Raw genomic sequence first — 17,566 nt, 5'->3', positions numbered from 1 at the left:
TAATGCAACAACTCTACCAACTCTACCTTGCACTAAAAAACTTTTGAATAAAACTGTGGCTAGTACATATGCAGTGATGTGATTGCTGTGCCAAACTGCCAAGGGGCTAGCCCTGCTACATCCTGCTACATTTTGCCCAAATACAGTAGGCTCGCAATAATTCAAACTCGGATATTTCGTACTTCCGGTTAATTCAAACAGATCTGAAAATTTTGGTTGTCCTGCTATGTTTTTAATGTATTTATAAGCCGCTTAATTCGAACGGCGTTTTCGCTTTATTTATACTTTTTTTGTTCTCGCGGCCCCGTTGAGTGCGCTTCTTTCCGAGCACTGGTGCACCGCAGAGAAGCAGTACCCGCAGAGCTTGTTTTTGCGAGTGTTGCTTCTCCGCAGTGCACCAATGCTCGGAAAGAAGCGCACTCAACGGGGGGCTCAAGCGGGCACACATTAGCGGAAAACGGCGTTCACATTATGTGCTTCAAGACTTGCAATGATGACTAAGACGACATCGAGGATGAGGAACAGCTCACTGGCATCATGCTTTCTGGCCTTGAAGCACATAATGTGAACGCCGAGCTGGCGGAATATGCTAGTCTTGACGACGATGTCTGTGTTTGTCGTGATGACTCATTAGAGGACATAAGGAAGTAATGCCAGCACAGTGCAGCAGTGAGAGTGAAGATGACGATGAAGAAAGGGATGACCCACTACTTACTGTCACAGCCGCAGAGGCCTTTGAGCACATCGCTCAGCTCCGGAAGTTGCAAAGGAAGAGTCCCATAAAGAGCCACTTGCGTTGGCTGGTATTGAAAATTTTGTTTTGAGATCTCATGTACTGACTAAACAGTCCACAATCGACAACTTTTTTGCCGGATGAATAAACTTAATGTCACAGTTTTTTCACCAATCTGTTATGCCTGTACTTGCTTATAATTAGGCCTATGTAGAGGAAACTGGCCGAAATCTGCTTTGTATGTGTAGTTATCCATGTAACAAATCGTAATGTTGTCTAGTATCATATTTAGATGAATTTCTGATAATTCAAACTTCTGGTAATACAAACTAAAATCTGTGACTTCCTGGAGTTTGAATTAATGAGAGTCTACTGTATGCGCAATTTGCGCCAAGCCTGCGCCAAAGGACCAATTTTGGTCGCCTTTCAAAACCGAAACTAAACTGAGTGCCGTAATTGAGCATGCGTGAGCTGTGTGGCACAATCGTCCATCCGGTTTTGCATGGTTTTTCCTGTCGTCTCGCGTTTCGCGCTCTCGTAATCTCGTGGGTCTCGTCTCACGTCTCTTTTAAATTTTTTCAACGATAGACGCGGGCATGTGCGGACACTCCGATGCTAGCGTGCCGGTTATTAGCCATGCTGTCATGCTGTGAAATGAAACCCCATTTTTGTGTGACGGGAGTTACTTTGTGAGCTGAAGCGCTCTCTCCTGAAAGTAACTGCCATGGGAAAACTATATTTGGTCCCTGCTGCCAGTCACCATGGTCACACGACGTCGGGTGTAGCCCTTCGCTGATTATACGGCGATTTAAAAACTGAAACATAAGGACTGCTGCATGTTCATCAACATTCCTGTTCTTGTTTAAATCATACGCTACTACAAAAATCTCACTTCAACTCAAAGACTGCTGTGTCGAAGTATTGATTACCTGGGTTTCTCTGGGTGGGCTTTGCTTCGAGAGAAACCCCAGGCCGTGAAAAATCTGCCGCAAAAGAAAGTTGGTGAAGAGAAGTGAGCTAAAGCAAAGAAGGCAATGTCTGCACGCTGAACCCGCACAGCGCGCTTGTTCATCTCGAGTTCGGTCGTTGCACAAAGCGCTCCAAGAACTTTGTGACCATGGCTCACGATGTCTTGCGTTGATGCGCTCAGGTTCTTTTGTTCTGTTTGTTTAGCTTGTACCTCACCTGCCGGCCTGGAAAGCACGCGCCGCTGGACTGTTTTTGGTCGTATGCTGGACAGTTACGTTTTGCATACAATATTGGGTACCAGTTGGCGACGGAACTGAGTGGTGTGGTTTTGATCGAACAGCCCTTGCCTCCGCTCGTGCGATGAAGCAAGTGCAACTACAAGCTTGCCGAAGTTGCCCTCACGAGCATGCGAACATGATTGCACGACAAAGGCACCAGCCGGGACGCTTGCAATCCATTGTTTTACGTTTGCTTACTTTTGACGAAAATCTGGCTCGTCGTGAACCCGTAAATTGGTGGCAAGCAGTTTTTCAGAATTGCAAGGCAACGCCTACAGCACTGTACACTTGTGGTTAGGTATGCCGCGAACCACCCTAGGTTCGAATTCAAAAGGTTTCGATATTTTCGAACCAAAGTGATGTTCGAATTCGAAAGGTTTCAATATTTTCGACCGTACGGAGGTTCGAATTAAAAAAATTCGCAACTTTCAAAAATCGTGGAGTTTCGAATTCGAAAAGTTTGAAGCTTTCACAGTTTCTAAAAGTTTGGGTTTGATTATTTCGAATATATTTTTACTTTAGGTTCGAGAAATTCGAAGATTCCGAACTTTTCTAGCTTGAAATTTGAGAGATTCAAATGTTTCGAATTTCTTTGGATCTGAAATTCAAAAAATTCGAACAATTTGAATTCTTATAGACATAAAGTTCGATGAAATCGAAGATTTCGAATTTCTTTCTACATAAAGTTCGAAGGTTTCGATTCTCTTTAAAGGCTTAATTAAAAAAAAACAAAAAAACTTGAAGGTTTTGAATTTCTTTTAAGTCCAAGTGCACAAAGTTCGAAGTCCGGTTTTCATGTTCCGCCACAGTTTCAGTTTCAAATAACGTTTTCACGCCTTACTGGTTTTCATGAAATCAGGTTTAGAAAAGTTCGGGTGTGATATTTAGGCTGCGCGAAGTTGGTCAGGCAATTAGATGAGACGACGAGTGTCCCGGATGTGCTGGAATATTTGCCAGTGCAGAGTGACGTGTGACCATAGATCAGTAATTGTGACTGCCAGCCCGGGGGGGGGGGGGTCATTAACGTGCATCACGAAGTAGTGATCACACGAACGCACTGTTTAACGGTACTCATCCAGTTCGAAACGGCCAGGGGCAGGCAGGTGGTTGAGGCTCAGAAAAACCTTGAAGCGATCTGGCAAACTGCCTCCCTACCCCCTTGCACGCTGGTAGTAATCCGATCAAACGCCGCCCGAGTGACGCTGGCATATAGTAAGTTTCGTTTGTGCATGATGCAAAATCCTGAGACTGGGAATGAAATTTGAAAGAAAAAGTGTAAGACGACAGAAAAAACGGGACAGGACAACGCCTCAAACTCAGCTCTGGGAATGAAATTTGAAAGAAAAGTGTAAGAAGACAGAAAAAAGGGGACAGGACAACGTCTCAAACTCAGCTCAGGGCAACGTCTCAAACTCAGCTCAGCTGAGCTTGAGACATTGTCCTCTCCCTTTTTTCTTTCTTACACTATTTCTTGCGAATTGCATTCCCTGTCTCGGGATTTTGCATCATGATCAACATACACCAGCTCGCCTGCACATTGACAATTTTTTAGTTTGTAATTGCTTTGAAGGTTTATTTTCTGGGACAGAAGAAACGCCGAGCAAAAAGCACAGAAGCTGACACAACTTGAGGTCGAGGTGCGTTCTACCATACCAGTGGCGTTGGAAGAGGAAACGGGGGGGGGGGGGGGGGGGAGAGAGAGAGAGAGAGAGAGAGAGAGAGAGAGAAGGGGGGAGGAGGAGAAGAGAGAGAAGGGGAGGGGGATGGAGGGAGGAAGGGGAGGGGGAGGGAGGGGAGAAGGGAAGGGGAGGGGGGGCTCCAGTCTCTCTCCCCCCCCCCCCCCCCCCCCCCCCAGATATTTCGGACTGTTAAAGAAAACAGTAAGGGAAAGACGGCATGGTCGAGCTTATTTTAGTCTGAAATTATTTATGCATATATATAGCCTACTGTTGCTCTTCACAGCATAAAAGATGGCGTAGATGGTCATTGTTAGAAACTCGTCAGAATACACTACTCGTCGCATGCTCGGTGGTTCGGAAGTTCAAAGCTATGCCTTTTCGACCTAAATAACTGTGCCATTGGTATAAAATAATAAATTAATAAACATAACAATAAATGCAAAAATAAAAAGCTGGAGAGAAAAAAGAAACTATCAAGAACCCGCCGGAAGTGTTGTATTCTTGCATATTCAGAGGCCCAGAACTACGAAACAAGTTTCTCCTACCAAAATGTGTACAGTCTAAAAGAAACATGTCCCAAAAACGTAAAATAAAAAAATAAAAAAATTTTTTTTATGACGTGCTGAATTTGAACAATTTTAGAAATCTTCCCCCGTGAGTTAATTTATTTCTCAACGTGAAAAAGCAATAAATACATTATTTTTTGTTCTGCAAATGGTAATGATATGTACTGTCTGTGGTGTTAATTTAAATGCGATACCTCAGACAATTTAGACCAAAAAAATGACCAAGTTATGGCATAATTGCCCGTAAATACATGTTTGGAGATTTCTTCGAAACTCACCTCGAACAACAATAATCATATCTTAAGACGGCACTTACCTAGACTATACATAGATCATTCTTAAAAAGTTTAACATCTCTACCATAAATAGCTTCGGCTATAGCTCGCCTCAATGCAACACCGCATGTAAAATGCGAGGAAAAAAAAAAAAAAAAATGTACCTCACTGCTTGAATCCAGATGAAACCGCCCGCCGGTCTTTCAAAGTTCGAACTTCAAACTTTTACCCTAAAAGTTCGAAGTTCGTCGAACTTCTGACCTTTCAGGAATTGAAAGTTCGACAATTTTCGAATTCTTTAGAATAATAAGTTCGAAAATTATTGAATTTTTCAGCGTACGAAGTTCAAAAGTTAGAAAAGCTTAGAACTTTTTAGTGCAAGAAGTTCGAAAGGTCGAAAATCATTGAATTTTTTAGTCTATTAAGTTCGACAAGCATAGAATTTTGCAGCGTAATAAGTTCGAAATTTCGAAAAGCGTCGAACTTCTCAATTTAATAGGTTCGAAAATTCTACTTCCGTTGAATTTCTAGATATGAAAAGTTAAAAAATTCTGTACCTTTCAAACCGCTTGATTCAATCATCGAACCTTCGGTTCGAAAAAAGTTTGCGGTATCCCTACTTGTGGGATGTCTCGGCAGTAAAAACACAAGCAGCGAGTTTCATCACAACACGTCACTTCACAACACGACACAAAGTGCCCTTCGTTTGTCCTCACTTAAAACAAATGTTTTAACTTTTCTAAGAATATCTGCTCCAAAAGCCACTTTTGCTGCTCCGAAACACCGTTTTGGCTGCTCCAATGGCTACCGTTGTTGCTCCAAAACACTGTTTTGGCTGCTCCGTAAGGTGCTCCAAAATGGCTTAGGCCAATCACATCACTGCACATGATAGACTGCAATATTCTGATGATAGATTTTTACAGCAGAGCTTTTAAGGGCTAGTTTCCCCAGGATCGTGTCCCCCGCAAAGAAATGTTGACACAAAACTTTGGTTGCCGCCGTCGCTCATAGAGGGCGGTAGCTGTCCAGAGCATTGTGTTTGCCGGTCGTCCGTTTGCCGCCTTTGCTCAGAGATCATGGCAACATTTCTTCGGGGGAAGAAAAGCGGGAACGGAATGAGCGGCGAAGTGCGCAGCAGCACGAATGGTTTCGTAACTGCCGCGAGGCCGCTATTGCCTAAAGTTCCACTGCGTCGATGGCTTCAGATTCCTCTGCGAAAGAAGAGCAGATCGCTCGCCTGGAAGGCCACCGCCGAGAACAGAAGCTACAGCTCCGCTGCTCTTCCTTCTTCACCAAAGTGGAAAGACTGAACTTTTTTTTTCCCCCATTTTCAAGATTTAGCAAGCATACTTGTGTATTGCAAAACGATTTATATGAACTAGCCGATCTATACGCCTCGCAAGTGGGCTCCTTTTCGTCTTCTGCGCATGAGAAAGGAAGTAGCGGGGACGTTAGAACGCCGAGCCCTGATTGGCTGATTGCAACCCCCTATCTGAGCGTCGTCTGCTCCTTTGCAACGTCGTCTGCGTCTGTCTTACCTTTCCTGCGACTTTCGGAAGTGCAGGTCTTTACGAGCGAGCTCGACTTCGCCTTTCAGAGAGGGCAGACGAAATAACTCGAGCGGTACGTTGTTTTTGTCTAACAACTAGCAGACGCGCATCAAGGAGGGATGTCATAGGACTCACTGGCGAGGTGTCCCAAGGCACCGAGGTTTGTTTACTAAGAACCGAGAGTGAGCGTGTTAGTGTCCGCAAGTTCCCTCCCAAATACTTTTTCCCTCCTTTCGTGTGCGGCGAGACCCCTCACTCTTTAACGGCGTCGGCGGGTTGGCGCAGTTAACGTTGTCTGCTTTACGTCTGCTAGTCAAAGCGATGGCTGCTTTACCTTTTCTGCGTCTGTCGGAGATTCACCGCTTTTTCACCGGCGAGAGTCACCGTTGCCTCAGGAAACAAGGAGATAACAAGAGGAAGAAATTGACCTCTTCATCTAAAATTGAGGTCAGCGATCAAATTATAAGACGGGAAGGGTTCACAAGGGTCGCGCGGGCATATTCCATTCAGCACGCCAACCGGTCGTGCGCAGACGATCGCCGAGTTGCGGAGTGCTTGCTAGGCCTAACTGCCGTGCTCGCTTGGTCGCGTTCGGTGGAATCGTGGTCGTTGGAACTTTTCCCGGGTGTTTGTGGATCCAGCGTTCTTGTTCGTCGTGGTCTGTTTCAAGTACTTTTTACTTTTTTCTTGCTGCTTGAAGTCGGGACGCGTGAGAAGCGCACGTAGAAAAATAAACGTCGGTGGGTCGTCGTGTCCGCGACGCTGTTGGCCATGCTGATTTGATCGTAAGAAGTGCGTAAGACAGCTTCGGAGCTGTCGTAGGATTTCGTCGTAACCTGCCCAAATCTTACAAAAATTTCGTTTCGTGAATACGAATTTGTTCTCAAGTTTTGTCTTACGCACATTTTTGGTGTAAGATCGTTTCGTGAATCTGGCCTCTGCACTTCCGAAAGTCGTAGGAAAGGTAAGACAGACGCAGACAACGTTGCGAGCAGACGACGTTGCAAAGGATCAGACGACGCTCGGATAGGGGGTCGCGATCAGCCAATCAGGGCTCGGCGTTCTGACGTCACCGCTACCCCCTGCGCAAGAAGTAGACGAACTTGCCCTCCGCATAAGCTTATATTTTTACCAGGGTGTCGAACCGGAACCGGAACCGAACCGAACCGAAAACCGGAACCGAACCGGTATTTTTTCCGGAACTGAACCCGAACCCGAACCGTTATATTGTTATCGCGATGAACCCAAACCGGAACTGGACCGGAAAAAAAAAATAACGGTTACCGGCTCATGTCAAAACGGTTCGGTCACGCGCTGTTGACAATGAATGTGCTATCAATGCCATTTGTTTTTTAAGTGCCGTCAACTGACGCACACCTCGCTTACATATTTTTCTTCTCCACTCGGTCTTAGGAATATAAACGCTGCATCCATGAATCTTGACAAACGCTGCATCCATGAATCTTGACATAGGAACCAGTATTGTGCTGGTCGCGGCTTGCATGGAAGAAAAGAAATTAAAAGGCTGTGCCAAAAAAAAAAAATCGCGTCACGGGATTTCATTTTCCTACAATCTCGTAAATCCTAAATGCTGCTCTGTGCTCATTTCATAACACGTTTCTAGAACGCGCGAGTTCTTGAAGCTTGCTTCCATCGGAATGAGAAAAGAAAAGGCTGTGGAGTTTGATAATAATGCATCCGGTTTCGTATAGGCACTTATAAGCTAACATATTTGTGAGACAGCGAACTCTTCTATTTTAATATTTATCCTATTACGTCCTTCTGGCGTTGCATTCGGTGAAGTGTTTTTCATATTCCGTATCTTGTTTAATGAAAACTTCTTTAAGGGTCTAATTTGAGTTACCGAAGGCTAGTTCAAATAAAGAAAGCTGTATTTTCTCCCCACTGTTCCTTCAATTGCTTACACGCTGAGGTGGCGGGATAGTTAGCGAGTTCTACTTGTGTGTTTGTAAGGAGGTCGCGGATTTTACAGCTACTGCGTCGGACCCAATTAGATGAAGTCCGAATGCGTAAACGTCGGTGAGGTAACCTTTGAGTGCACATAAAGAAACCATTCCTGGTAGAAATCCCTGAGCCTTACACTACGATGTATCCCGTTTCGTATGTGCTGATTTCAGATGTTTTATTTGTAATTTATTTTGATGTTGCAATTTGTCATTTATAATTTTCGAACCGAATCGCGAACCGGTTCGCGGATCGAATTAATCGAACCGGAACTGAACCAGAACCAAATTAATTTACCTGAACCTGAACCGTAACCGCACCCGTATTTTTTTCGGTTCGACACTGATTTTTACGTAGGTAAACTCTTGTTTAGTTGTCACCTTTACATAGGTTCCATCTTTGTGACAACACAGTGAATGAAGTAAATATTAACTAGGTGAATTACCGTATAAACTCTTGTAAGGGCCGCACTATTTGTTCCGGATTTCAGGGCAAATTTTCAAGGTGCGGCCCATACACGGATAAATAAAAAATAAAAAAAAATCTGTATCCACATTTCGAAATGAATGTACATGAGCGCGCTCGGCTGCACTGGTCGAAAACGCCTTCACTCTGGAATCCGGAGTGAATTGTCAGTCGGATTTAATTAATTTACATACTGCGCAATACGCATCTTTTTTTTTTGTACTTGATAGCATGCGCGGCAACTTTCGACTTGAATCCCATATAACTGTTAAAGTGGTACTTGCCCATAGCTCTGATTGTGCGAAAAGGCTGACAAATCACGACGCTTTGACATGAATCGAAGAACAAAAGAAAACCTCCCTAGAGCGTACAGTGGCGTTCAGAAACCTGAGTGCACGCGCGAGCCGAGCCCGCTGAATCCCCATTCCTCACGCTTGCCACGGAAGCTGACATATCCTTTATCTTTTCTCAATGTCTTCCGGCCGCAACATAAAGGCATCCCGACGGTGCGGCCGACCACGATCAAGGTCGGCAGCCATTGTGCCGTACGGTGGTACGGATGCGTGGAGAGCGAATATCGGGACTGTATCGGGGATGCGGAGACATGCCGCTACATGCTCGGGCAGTGGCTAGCGCCACCTAGCGATATATATTCACGGAAACTTTCATGCATTACAGTCGGCGCACCTCAAAAAACAAGGGGGTGCGGCGCATATACGAATAATTTCTCCAATTTTTTTTTTGCAATATTTTGTCCTAAATACGGGGGTGCGGCCCTTACTCGCGATTATACGGTAGCTGAAGGAATGGATGGAAACGGGAATAACCTTAATGAGTTCAACCGGATTGTTTCTAACCGCCGAATTCACAAACCTCACTTCAATTGAGGCGCCCCTCCAATCCCTCGAGGAAGGCGCGAGGGCCGGCGCTGGCCAATCGCAGCTGCCTATCTGTCGTCGTGATTGGTCAGCGCTGGATCTTGCACCTTCCTCGAGGAAGTGGAGGGGTGCCTCAATTGGAGTAAAGTTTGTGAAGTCGTCGGTAAGGCTTATTTATTTTCACGTGTCGATTTTTGTTATCTCGAAGTGCTGCATATAAATTGTCATTGATAATAATTAAATTACAAAAGCTTTGTTTTCATTTGAATTAATAATTGCATTTTTATTACAACCTATAGGGCTTCAATGAAACACAAATTTGGGTGCCCAACGTTATGCCGTTCTAACATAATTTCCGTGGAATATACTATTTGGTTTACCTTTGTTTCTTTCCGTACCTCAAATAGCTATTCACAGCATGTCTTTCATCAATCAGCATATCATTGTCGTGCCTGGTACTTCCACTTGCAGCAGCTAGTTCTGTGTTACAGAAAATCAAACCTTCCGTGCAACTGGCACTAGCAAAAGGTTGCACAGAAGCGGGAAGGCAAAGTAGACATGAATCTTAACGTATAATATGTGCGGTGGAATGAGTAAAAATGAAGTATAAACTTATGCTCCAAAAGGTGCTCGAAGTAACTGACCAATCACATCACTACAATTTTTCTTCAAGTGCATGAAGAGAGCTGGAATTCTGTCCGGAGGTAAATGCTAGTGGTGACGTAATTGTAGGGTGACCAGACGTCCCGTTTTGGCCGGGACAGTCCCGTTTTTGAGGTCCAGTTCTGCCATCCCGTCTTTTTATCCCAATATAGAATCATGTCCCGTTTTCACAGGAGTACATAGTTTCGGAATTGGCACCAAGCGAGTAGAAGGAAGCGAAACTATGCCTATTCGTTACAAGTATATTTTCCAAAAATAACCATAGGTATACTTTAAAATTTTTACCTAGAGAGTAAAATTTAGAGGTGTTCTTGCACACAAACACCTTTACTCTCGCGAAGACGCGTGTGTAAAAATATTTTTCTTTAGTTACTGGATATAGCACGGATGTAGAATCATGTAGATATAGCACGCATGTAAAATTTCATTAAATTTTTTTCTCCCAATCTCAAACTTTAATATGCCCCCCTCCCCGCCCGCCTTTTCCACTGGGATGTCCCGTTTTCTAGCTTGAGGAATATGGTCACCCTACGTAATTGCCACCACTAGCAAAGTACAGCTTTGGGCATTGCATGGTTCATTTGTTCAATCCCAAAACCATGTAAACTTTCTCATGTGTGACCCCAGTACATCATTTTCTTTTTTGTTGGTTTAATGCATATTTAGCATTGTTATTTCTTGTTCCTATTATCTTCAGATACCTTTGAGACAATGAAAGAAGAAGATGGCAGTGGAAGACGGCCAGAGGTATGTTCCGTAATTCTTCAATCTTTCTGTTGTGTTTTTTATATCCTATGGCAAGAAAGATTGTAGCAACTTAATTTTGTTCTAATTAGCCTCTTACTGCATCCAGAAACTCCAGGGGTATATACAAGAAAGGACATTAATTCTTAGGTGATTTCCGAGTTATGTGGACTTTACCAACTGCCCGAAGAATTACTCCAAAAAAGTGTGATGGAGGAAGATACAGGCAGTATGCTAAGGAGCACTTTCATGTAGATTGACTCGGGGCAGGTAACTTGTTAAATACAGTCGAACCTCGTTATATCGAACAGTGCGAGGACGGTGAAATAATTCAATATAACCAAAATTTTATATACAGAAACGCATCCAAGTGCAGCGCGATTTAATCACCAAAAAGCTAACGGCAAAAATGACTACTCACGTGAAGCGTTAAGATGAACTATTTATTCCGGCGAAAAAAACTGCCGCAGTGTAGATTGCTTCTTGGAGATGACCGCATGCCTTATTACGGCCCGCTCCACGGTCTCCAAGCAGTCCACCAGCACCAGACCACTACCATCGATTGCGCTGCAGTAGCGGCATAAAAGCGTCAATGCAGCCACAGCTTCGCCCGAAGTCGGCGAAGTTTTGTGCTTGGTGGATGAACGTGAAGTTCTTTGCTTTCTGCATCGGCCCCGACACCGGAATGTTCCGAGCCCTTGCGTCTATGTGAAGTGATCTTTCCACCTTTTCGAAGGCCGGTGTCCGAACACAGCGTGCGCCGGATTGCATGCTTCGTTCAGCCTTCGATTTGATGTCGCTTTTCGTCTTCAGCAGCGTGCTCAAAGTTCTTCGCCGTACCGTATGTTGTACGCTTTGGCACCGCTGGCCTTCTTTCCTTTTTCAAAGTGGCAGATGATTTCAAGCTTCGTCCCAAACGTCGGCGACGTACGTTTCTTTACGTTTGTTGCCATCCTTACGCCACACGCAGTTGACGCAATGTCGGAGGAATGAACCCGGAGGAACGAAACTGCGGGACCTACGCACAACACATGAAAAGAGCGATACTGGCGATGCATGCGGTTGAGCTCGAAAGCTTTCAGTAGTTCACGCGACTGTCTTAGCGGGTACAAAAGCTGTCATATCAGGCGACCAGGGGCGGGTTCCGACCTTCTACGGGCAAAGGCTAACAAGGCAGCGAGCAACGGGCTGTGGCACCCCGAATATTAAACTCCTACTCGATCCAAATCACCGGAGCAAAGCCTGTTAAGATTACGAGTCAATTCTTTTCGCAGCAGATTCAAGTGATGGACATGAACATCACGTTTTTTCGTTGATTTGTCTGCTGTAATGCTAGGACTACAGCACCTTGGACGCCTCACCAGTGACATATACCATCTTGTTTCGAAAGCCACCGACGTCACGTCAGCGCTGCGTTGTGATTGGTTGCCGTTTCGCGGTTCACGAAAGCGGTTGGGTCTGTCCCGGAAGCGGTTGCCAAAATTTTGCTAAAACCTCTCGATCCCAGCCGCTTCGCGTTTGAGGACGCGTGGATTCGCTTCGAGTGTGAACATGCCGCCATTAAAGCGTAAGACGAAACAAAGCTGTCCAGAGAGTGTTTTTTTGCACTTCCTCTGACACAGCTTGTTGTTGTGACGAAGCCATACCGCAACGACGTCGTCCACTGGCTTGAAATATCCTGTGCACAGTTGTTTCCTGTTGGGATTGAGCGCAGTTTCTCCTTCAAGCTTCGACTTTGCTTCAGTATCGTTGACAACGTCGACGGTGGAATCCCATAGTCCTTCGCAACGTCCACTTGCCTTTGCGCGTTGTCCAGACGCTGAAGGATTTTGAGCTTGTCTGATAGAGACAACCGCTTCCGTTTTGTCGTACTCATTACGAAAGTGGGCGCATAAACTGCCGCCCTGCCGTTGTTACCCAAAACTAAGATGGCCGAACGGAACCGATGGCAAAGAAAAAACTGGTGCAAAAGTGGTTCGTTTTCGTCTACCTTGGAGCCGTTTTGCCTTGGCGGTGCTGTAAACGCCAACGCTGTCGCTGCAGAGGCGGCGGCAGCGGGGCGGTGGGCATCGGCTACGCCAGCAGTGCAGAGCACAAAACTTCGTTGAACTGATTGCAAAAATAATCTTGAGCCCACCGATCAAGTTTGTTGAACTGAAATATTCACTGTTTCGAAATTCGTTTTTTTCTTTAACTGAAACATTTTTGCATAGAATGCATAGGAAAACCGCCTGGGATTTTTGTAAAGTTTGTTATTCTGAAGTATTCATTAAACCGACGTTCGCTCAAGTGAGAGTTTGGAAGAAACATTTGAAGAAAAAGGGAGGACGCAATTTTGTATTGAATGTTGTACCCGTGCCACATGGGCAACTCGAATGCCATTTACAACGAATGACATTTGTGTGATTGGCGAATCGGCTCGCAATCTGTCGCGCGTGGAATGCGCTACGCCCGGAGTGTTGCGCGCTGATTGGCCGTCCGCTCAAATGTCGTTCGTTGTAAATGGCATTGGAGTTGCCCGTGTGGCACGGGTGTAAGAGTGCCTGCTTTATTGAATATGTCATCCATACTACTAATTTGTCTCTAGTTGACTTGGGATGCAGGCCATTCTATATATTTGGGCTTTTTCATGTGATTGGTCCTGGATTTAAGAAAAAGTTAAAAGCCTTCCTCTTCCCGATTTTCAACACTGTCATATCACTGTAGTGAAACGCAAAGAAAGTGGGTTCTTGGTGACAGTGGTTTTCGATGACACTTGGCAAGTTTCTAATTGAAAACATATATTTATTACCACAAATTAAAAAGTTAATCAACAGATTTTAGTTCATTAGCTGAACAATTATGACTATTAGCTCCCTGTTATCTCCCCCTGGTCTTATAACTCACCTGCACAGACTGCACTAATGTAACTTTTGTGTCTTTATTTATTTTTATCTGTAAAGTTAAAAACTTTACATACAGGCTGTTTTTCTAATGACTGAGCATACTTTTTAAGAAAAGGGCGCTTGAAATAGAGCAAAGATTCTTTCGGGATAACATTATCGGCCATAGCGAATGTCCGGTAGCAATTGTAGAGTGCAACCATCGTCAAAATATGCCACGGCTGATAGAATTTGGGCTAAAGTCTGCCCCGCACTATTCCCTGGCAAATTTAAGCAGTGAGGAGGCTGGGATACTGAAACTTAAATGAAAAGAGCAGCGGAAATCCACCTCGAAAACTACATCGGCCTCTACAGCAGGGGCGAGTAGCGAGTAATCATCAGCTGATCTGACAGCGTAGTGTAATCTAAGGGTCACATGGTTGCAGAAAAGGCATGCCACACTCTGGTGTTTATTTGAGCATGCAGCTTTAGGTGCATTATTCTGGTAGCATATGTGGACGATGGGCAACAAATCTCTAATTGGAATGTGCCAGATAAGGGGAATATGTATCTAGAAATTTTATTAGTGAACGTAGGTATGCGGAGGGCAAGTTCGTCTGCTCCTTGCGCAGGGGGTAGCGGTGACGTCAGAACGCCGAGCCCTGATTGGCTGATCGAGCCCCCCTATCTGAGCGTCGTCTGCTTCTTTGCAACGTCGTCTGCTCGCAACGTCGTCTGCGTCTGTCTTACCTTTCCTGCGACTTTCGGAAGTGCAGAGGCCAGATTCACGAAACGATCTTACGCCAAAAATGTGCGTAAGACAAAACTTAAGAACAAATTCGTATTCACGAAACGAAATTTTCGTAAGTTTTGCGCAGGTTACGGCGAAATCCTACGACAGCTCCGAAGCTGTCTTACGCACTTCTTACGATCAAGTCAGCATGGCCGACAGCGTCGCGGTCGCGACGACCCACGGACGTTTATTTTTCTACGTGAGCTTCTCGCGCGTCCTGACTTCAAGCAGCAAAAAAAAAAGGTAAAAATTACTTGAAACAGAGCACGACGAACAAGAACGCTGGATCCACAGACACCGGGGAAAAGCTCCAACGGCGACGATTCCACCGAACGCGACCAAACGAGCTGGGCAGTTAGGCCTAGCAGGCACTCCGCGACTCGGCGACTGTCTGCCCACGACCGGCTGACGTGCTGAATGGAATATGCCCGCGCGACCCTTGTGAACCCTTCCCGTGTTATACTTTGATCGCTGACCTCAGTTTTAGATTAAGAGGTCAATTTCTTCCTCTTGTTATCTCCTTGTTTCCGGAGGCAACGGTGACTCTCGCCGGTGAAAAAGCGGCGAATCTCCGACAGACGCAGGAAAGGTAAAGCAGCCATCGCTCTGACAAGCAGACGTAAAGCAGACGACGTTAACTGCGCCAACCCGCCGGCGCCGTTAAAGAGTGAGGCGTCTCGCCGCACGCGAATGGAGGTAAAAAGTATTTGGGAGGGAACTTGCGGACACTAAGCAAACAAACCTCGGCGCCCCGGGACACCTCGCCAGTGAGTCCTTTGACTTCCTTCCTTGATGCGCGTCTGCTAGTTGTTAGACGAAAACAACGTACCGCTCGAGTTATTTTGTCTGCCCTCCCTTAAAGGCGAAGTCGAGTTCGTTCCGAAAGTCGCAGGAAAGGTAAGACAGACGCAGACGACGTTGCGAGCAGACGACGTTGCAAAGGAGCAGACGACGCTCAATAGGGGGTCGCGATCAGCCAATCAGGACTCGGCGTTCTGACGTCACCGCTACTTCCTTTCTCATGCGCAGAAGACGAAAATGAGCCCACTTGCGAGGCGTATAATTAGATTGCTATTATCACTTCTCATTCATACCCTGCCATCCGCCACAGGCAATAGCGTAATGCTGAAAGAATTTTTTTTGTCTTATTCGCGCTGTTTTTAATTCTTCAATACCCTGTACATGGTTTGACTCGTCTTATTGAAGCTTATTTGTTAGTCGGAAGTGTATCCATCTTGTGCTTCCTTTTGTGCACACATTTATATGTTCAAACTGGCTAGTTGAAAAAATTGGAAATGGGCAGATTTACGCGGGGATGGCCTCCGCCCTGGTTTGAAAGGTGGCCTTTCTTAAGCCAGCTTGGGCTGCATGTTTCATTGAGCTGGCGTCTTTTCAATCCTTCAAGGCGTGTCCCAACAGCCGCCGCAGTGGCTACCGTGGCTACTCCCCCGGCATGCGTTCGGGCGGTTATCCTCGGGGCGGTCGCAACCGCCGCTCGGACGACCTGCGATACACCAGAGGCGACCGGGGTGCCCCTGCGGCCCGTTCGGGCTATGGCGGTGGACGCTCTCACCGCTACTCTTCGGGCTCGGGCAGAGGCCGCTACACTGGAGACGTTGGCCGCCGACCCCGCGATGATGAAAGTAACAGGAAGCCCTCTCCAGACCGGGTCAATGGACGGGCCTAGGGCACTCACCTGTTGGCAGTTGTGTGCTCCTTCATTTTTTTCTATTTCCACTCCCCTCTTCATTGTGTATTTCACTTCCTCGGTCCACACTTGTTTTGGGCATCTGTAGCCTGGTGTTTGTGGCAGTAGGTTTTTCACCGGAAGGGGGCACCACTCATTTTGAGCAGGCTTTTTTTTTTTTTTTTTCGTGCGGTCTACCTCCAACAGTTTCCGTTCTGTTTGTACTTTGTCCTTTGTGGCTTGTGACGTGCCAAACAACAACAAAGCAGGCCTAATTTTGGTTTTTTGTAGTGTGTGCCTTAACACTGTTTGGTGTTGGAGCTCCCCAGTGTTGTAGGGGACTTTGCAGGAGTCGTATTTCGGTCAACGAGGGTGGCCTGATGTGGTCTAAGTAACTTGATGTGTGCCTAGTCTCATAGAGGTATTGCCTTGAATGTACACAATAGTCACCCAAGTACACAATTTTGTCCCTAGTTTACAGTATCCCGAATTGGCCACATAGTGCTGTTGACTTTCCCACTGTGTAGCCACGTGTTAGTCACTTTGGAGCTTGCACGATGACTGTGTTGCAAGTGGCTCCGGGTGTCCGAAGTGTTGTGCTGAACTCTTGTCAGCAGGTTTTGGAGGGACTGTTTTCCAGGATTTTTGTTTGGCTTGTTTGAGTACATGGATAAAAAGGTTGACTGACTGCTGGTGTGTCTTGATCTTTTGTGATGCTTTTTGACATAGGTTGCAGCTTGGCATTTTTTTCTTTTTTAACATTCATTTAACTTTCAGTTGAAATGTATATCTGTAAATACTACAAAGGTTCTGTATATAACTCCAGCTGGGACGAGCAAATGTAGAAGCCACAAACCAAGTGTTGGTAATACTTTATATAACTCGACATGTGGGTGTCAATTGATATGCACATGTCTTTACAAGCTTTGTTTGTAGCAAGCAATATTACTTTTTTTTTCTGTGTGTATTGGCAGTGCAGTTGTATTTGCCATGCCATTATCAACTAGATCTGTACAAGCATATATTATGCAGTTAATTTTTATTTCCTTGTGGGTTGACGAGTGAACGGAAAATTGAATAAATGTGAAGGGAGAGTGCCTTTAGCCAGCTTTTCTTATTTACCTAGCTCGTTTACTCTTTCATAGTCTGTTTTAGAAGCAGAGTGGAGTGGTTTATTATGGTAGGTCTTCGGTGGTCATAAGTCAAAATATAAAATTAAGTTTGTGTGTCCTGTTCGTCCGACAATGCACACTGTGGTCAAGGTATTGATTTTTCTTTTAGCTTGTATTGTTTGTCAGTATGCGTGTGTGTATTTATATCTGGGAGGTGTGACATTACAGTGCATTTGGGTTTTGCCTTGTAAGACAGTTTGAATCTGTCTTGCACTGCACGCAACATAATATGTTGCATTTTGGTACTCTGTCCACTGAACAAAAATAAAGATTGCTTTGTGGCTATTT

At 45.3% G+C, this 17,566-nt stretch overlaps 1 protein-coding gene across 1 annotated transcript in view; it reads left to right on the top strand.

Annotated features, from left to right (window-relative positions):
• LOC8041074 (spermatogenesis-associated serine-rich protein 2) overlaps nucleotides 1-17,563 on the top strand; it is a 41,141-nt gene extending 23,578 nt beyond the window's left edge. The window contains exons 14-15 of the mRNA XM_040205846.3: nucleotides 10,719-10,768; nucleotides 15,825-17,563. Coding sequence (XP_040061780.2) covers nucleotides 10,719-10,768; nucleotides 15,825-16,106 — 332 coding nt within the window. The 3' untranslated portion in view covers nucleotides 16,107-17,563. The remainder of the gene's footprint in view (nucleotides 1-10,718; nucleotides 10,769-15,824) is intronic.
• The last annotated feature ends 3 nt before the right edge of the window (nucleotides 17,564-17,566 follow it).

This window comes from Ixodes scapularis, unplaced genomic scaffold (assembly GCF_016920785.2).
Source record: "Ixodes scapularis isolate PalLabHiFi unplaced genomic scaffold, ASM1692078v2 PGA_scaffold9__187_contigs__length_104089568, whole genome shotgun sequence".
Classification (NCBI taxonomy): Eukaryota; Metazoa; Arthropoda; class Arachnida; order Ixodida; family Ixodidae; genus Ixodes; species Ixodes scapularis.
This window is presented reverse-complemented; position numbering and strand designations above follow the sequence as displayed.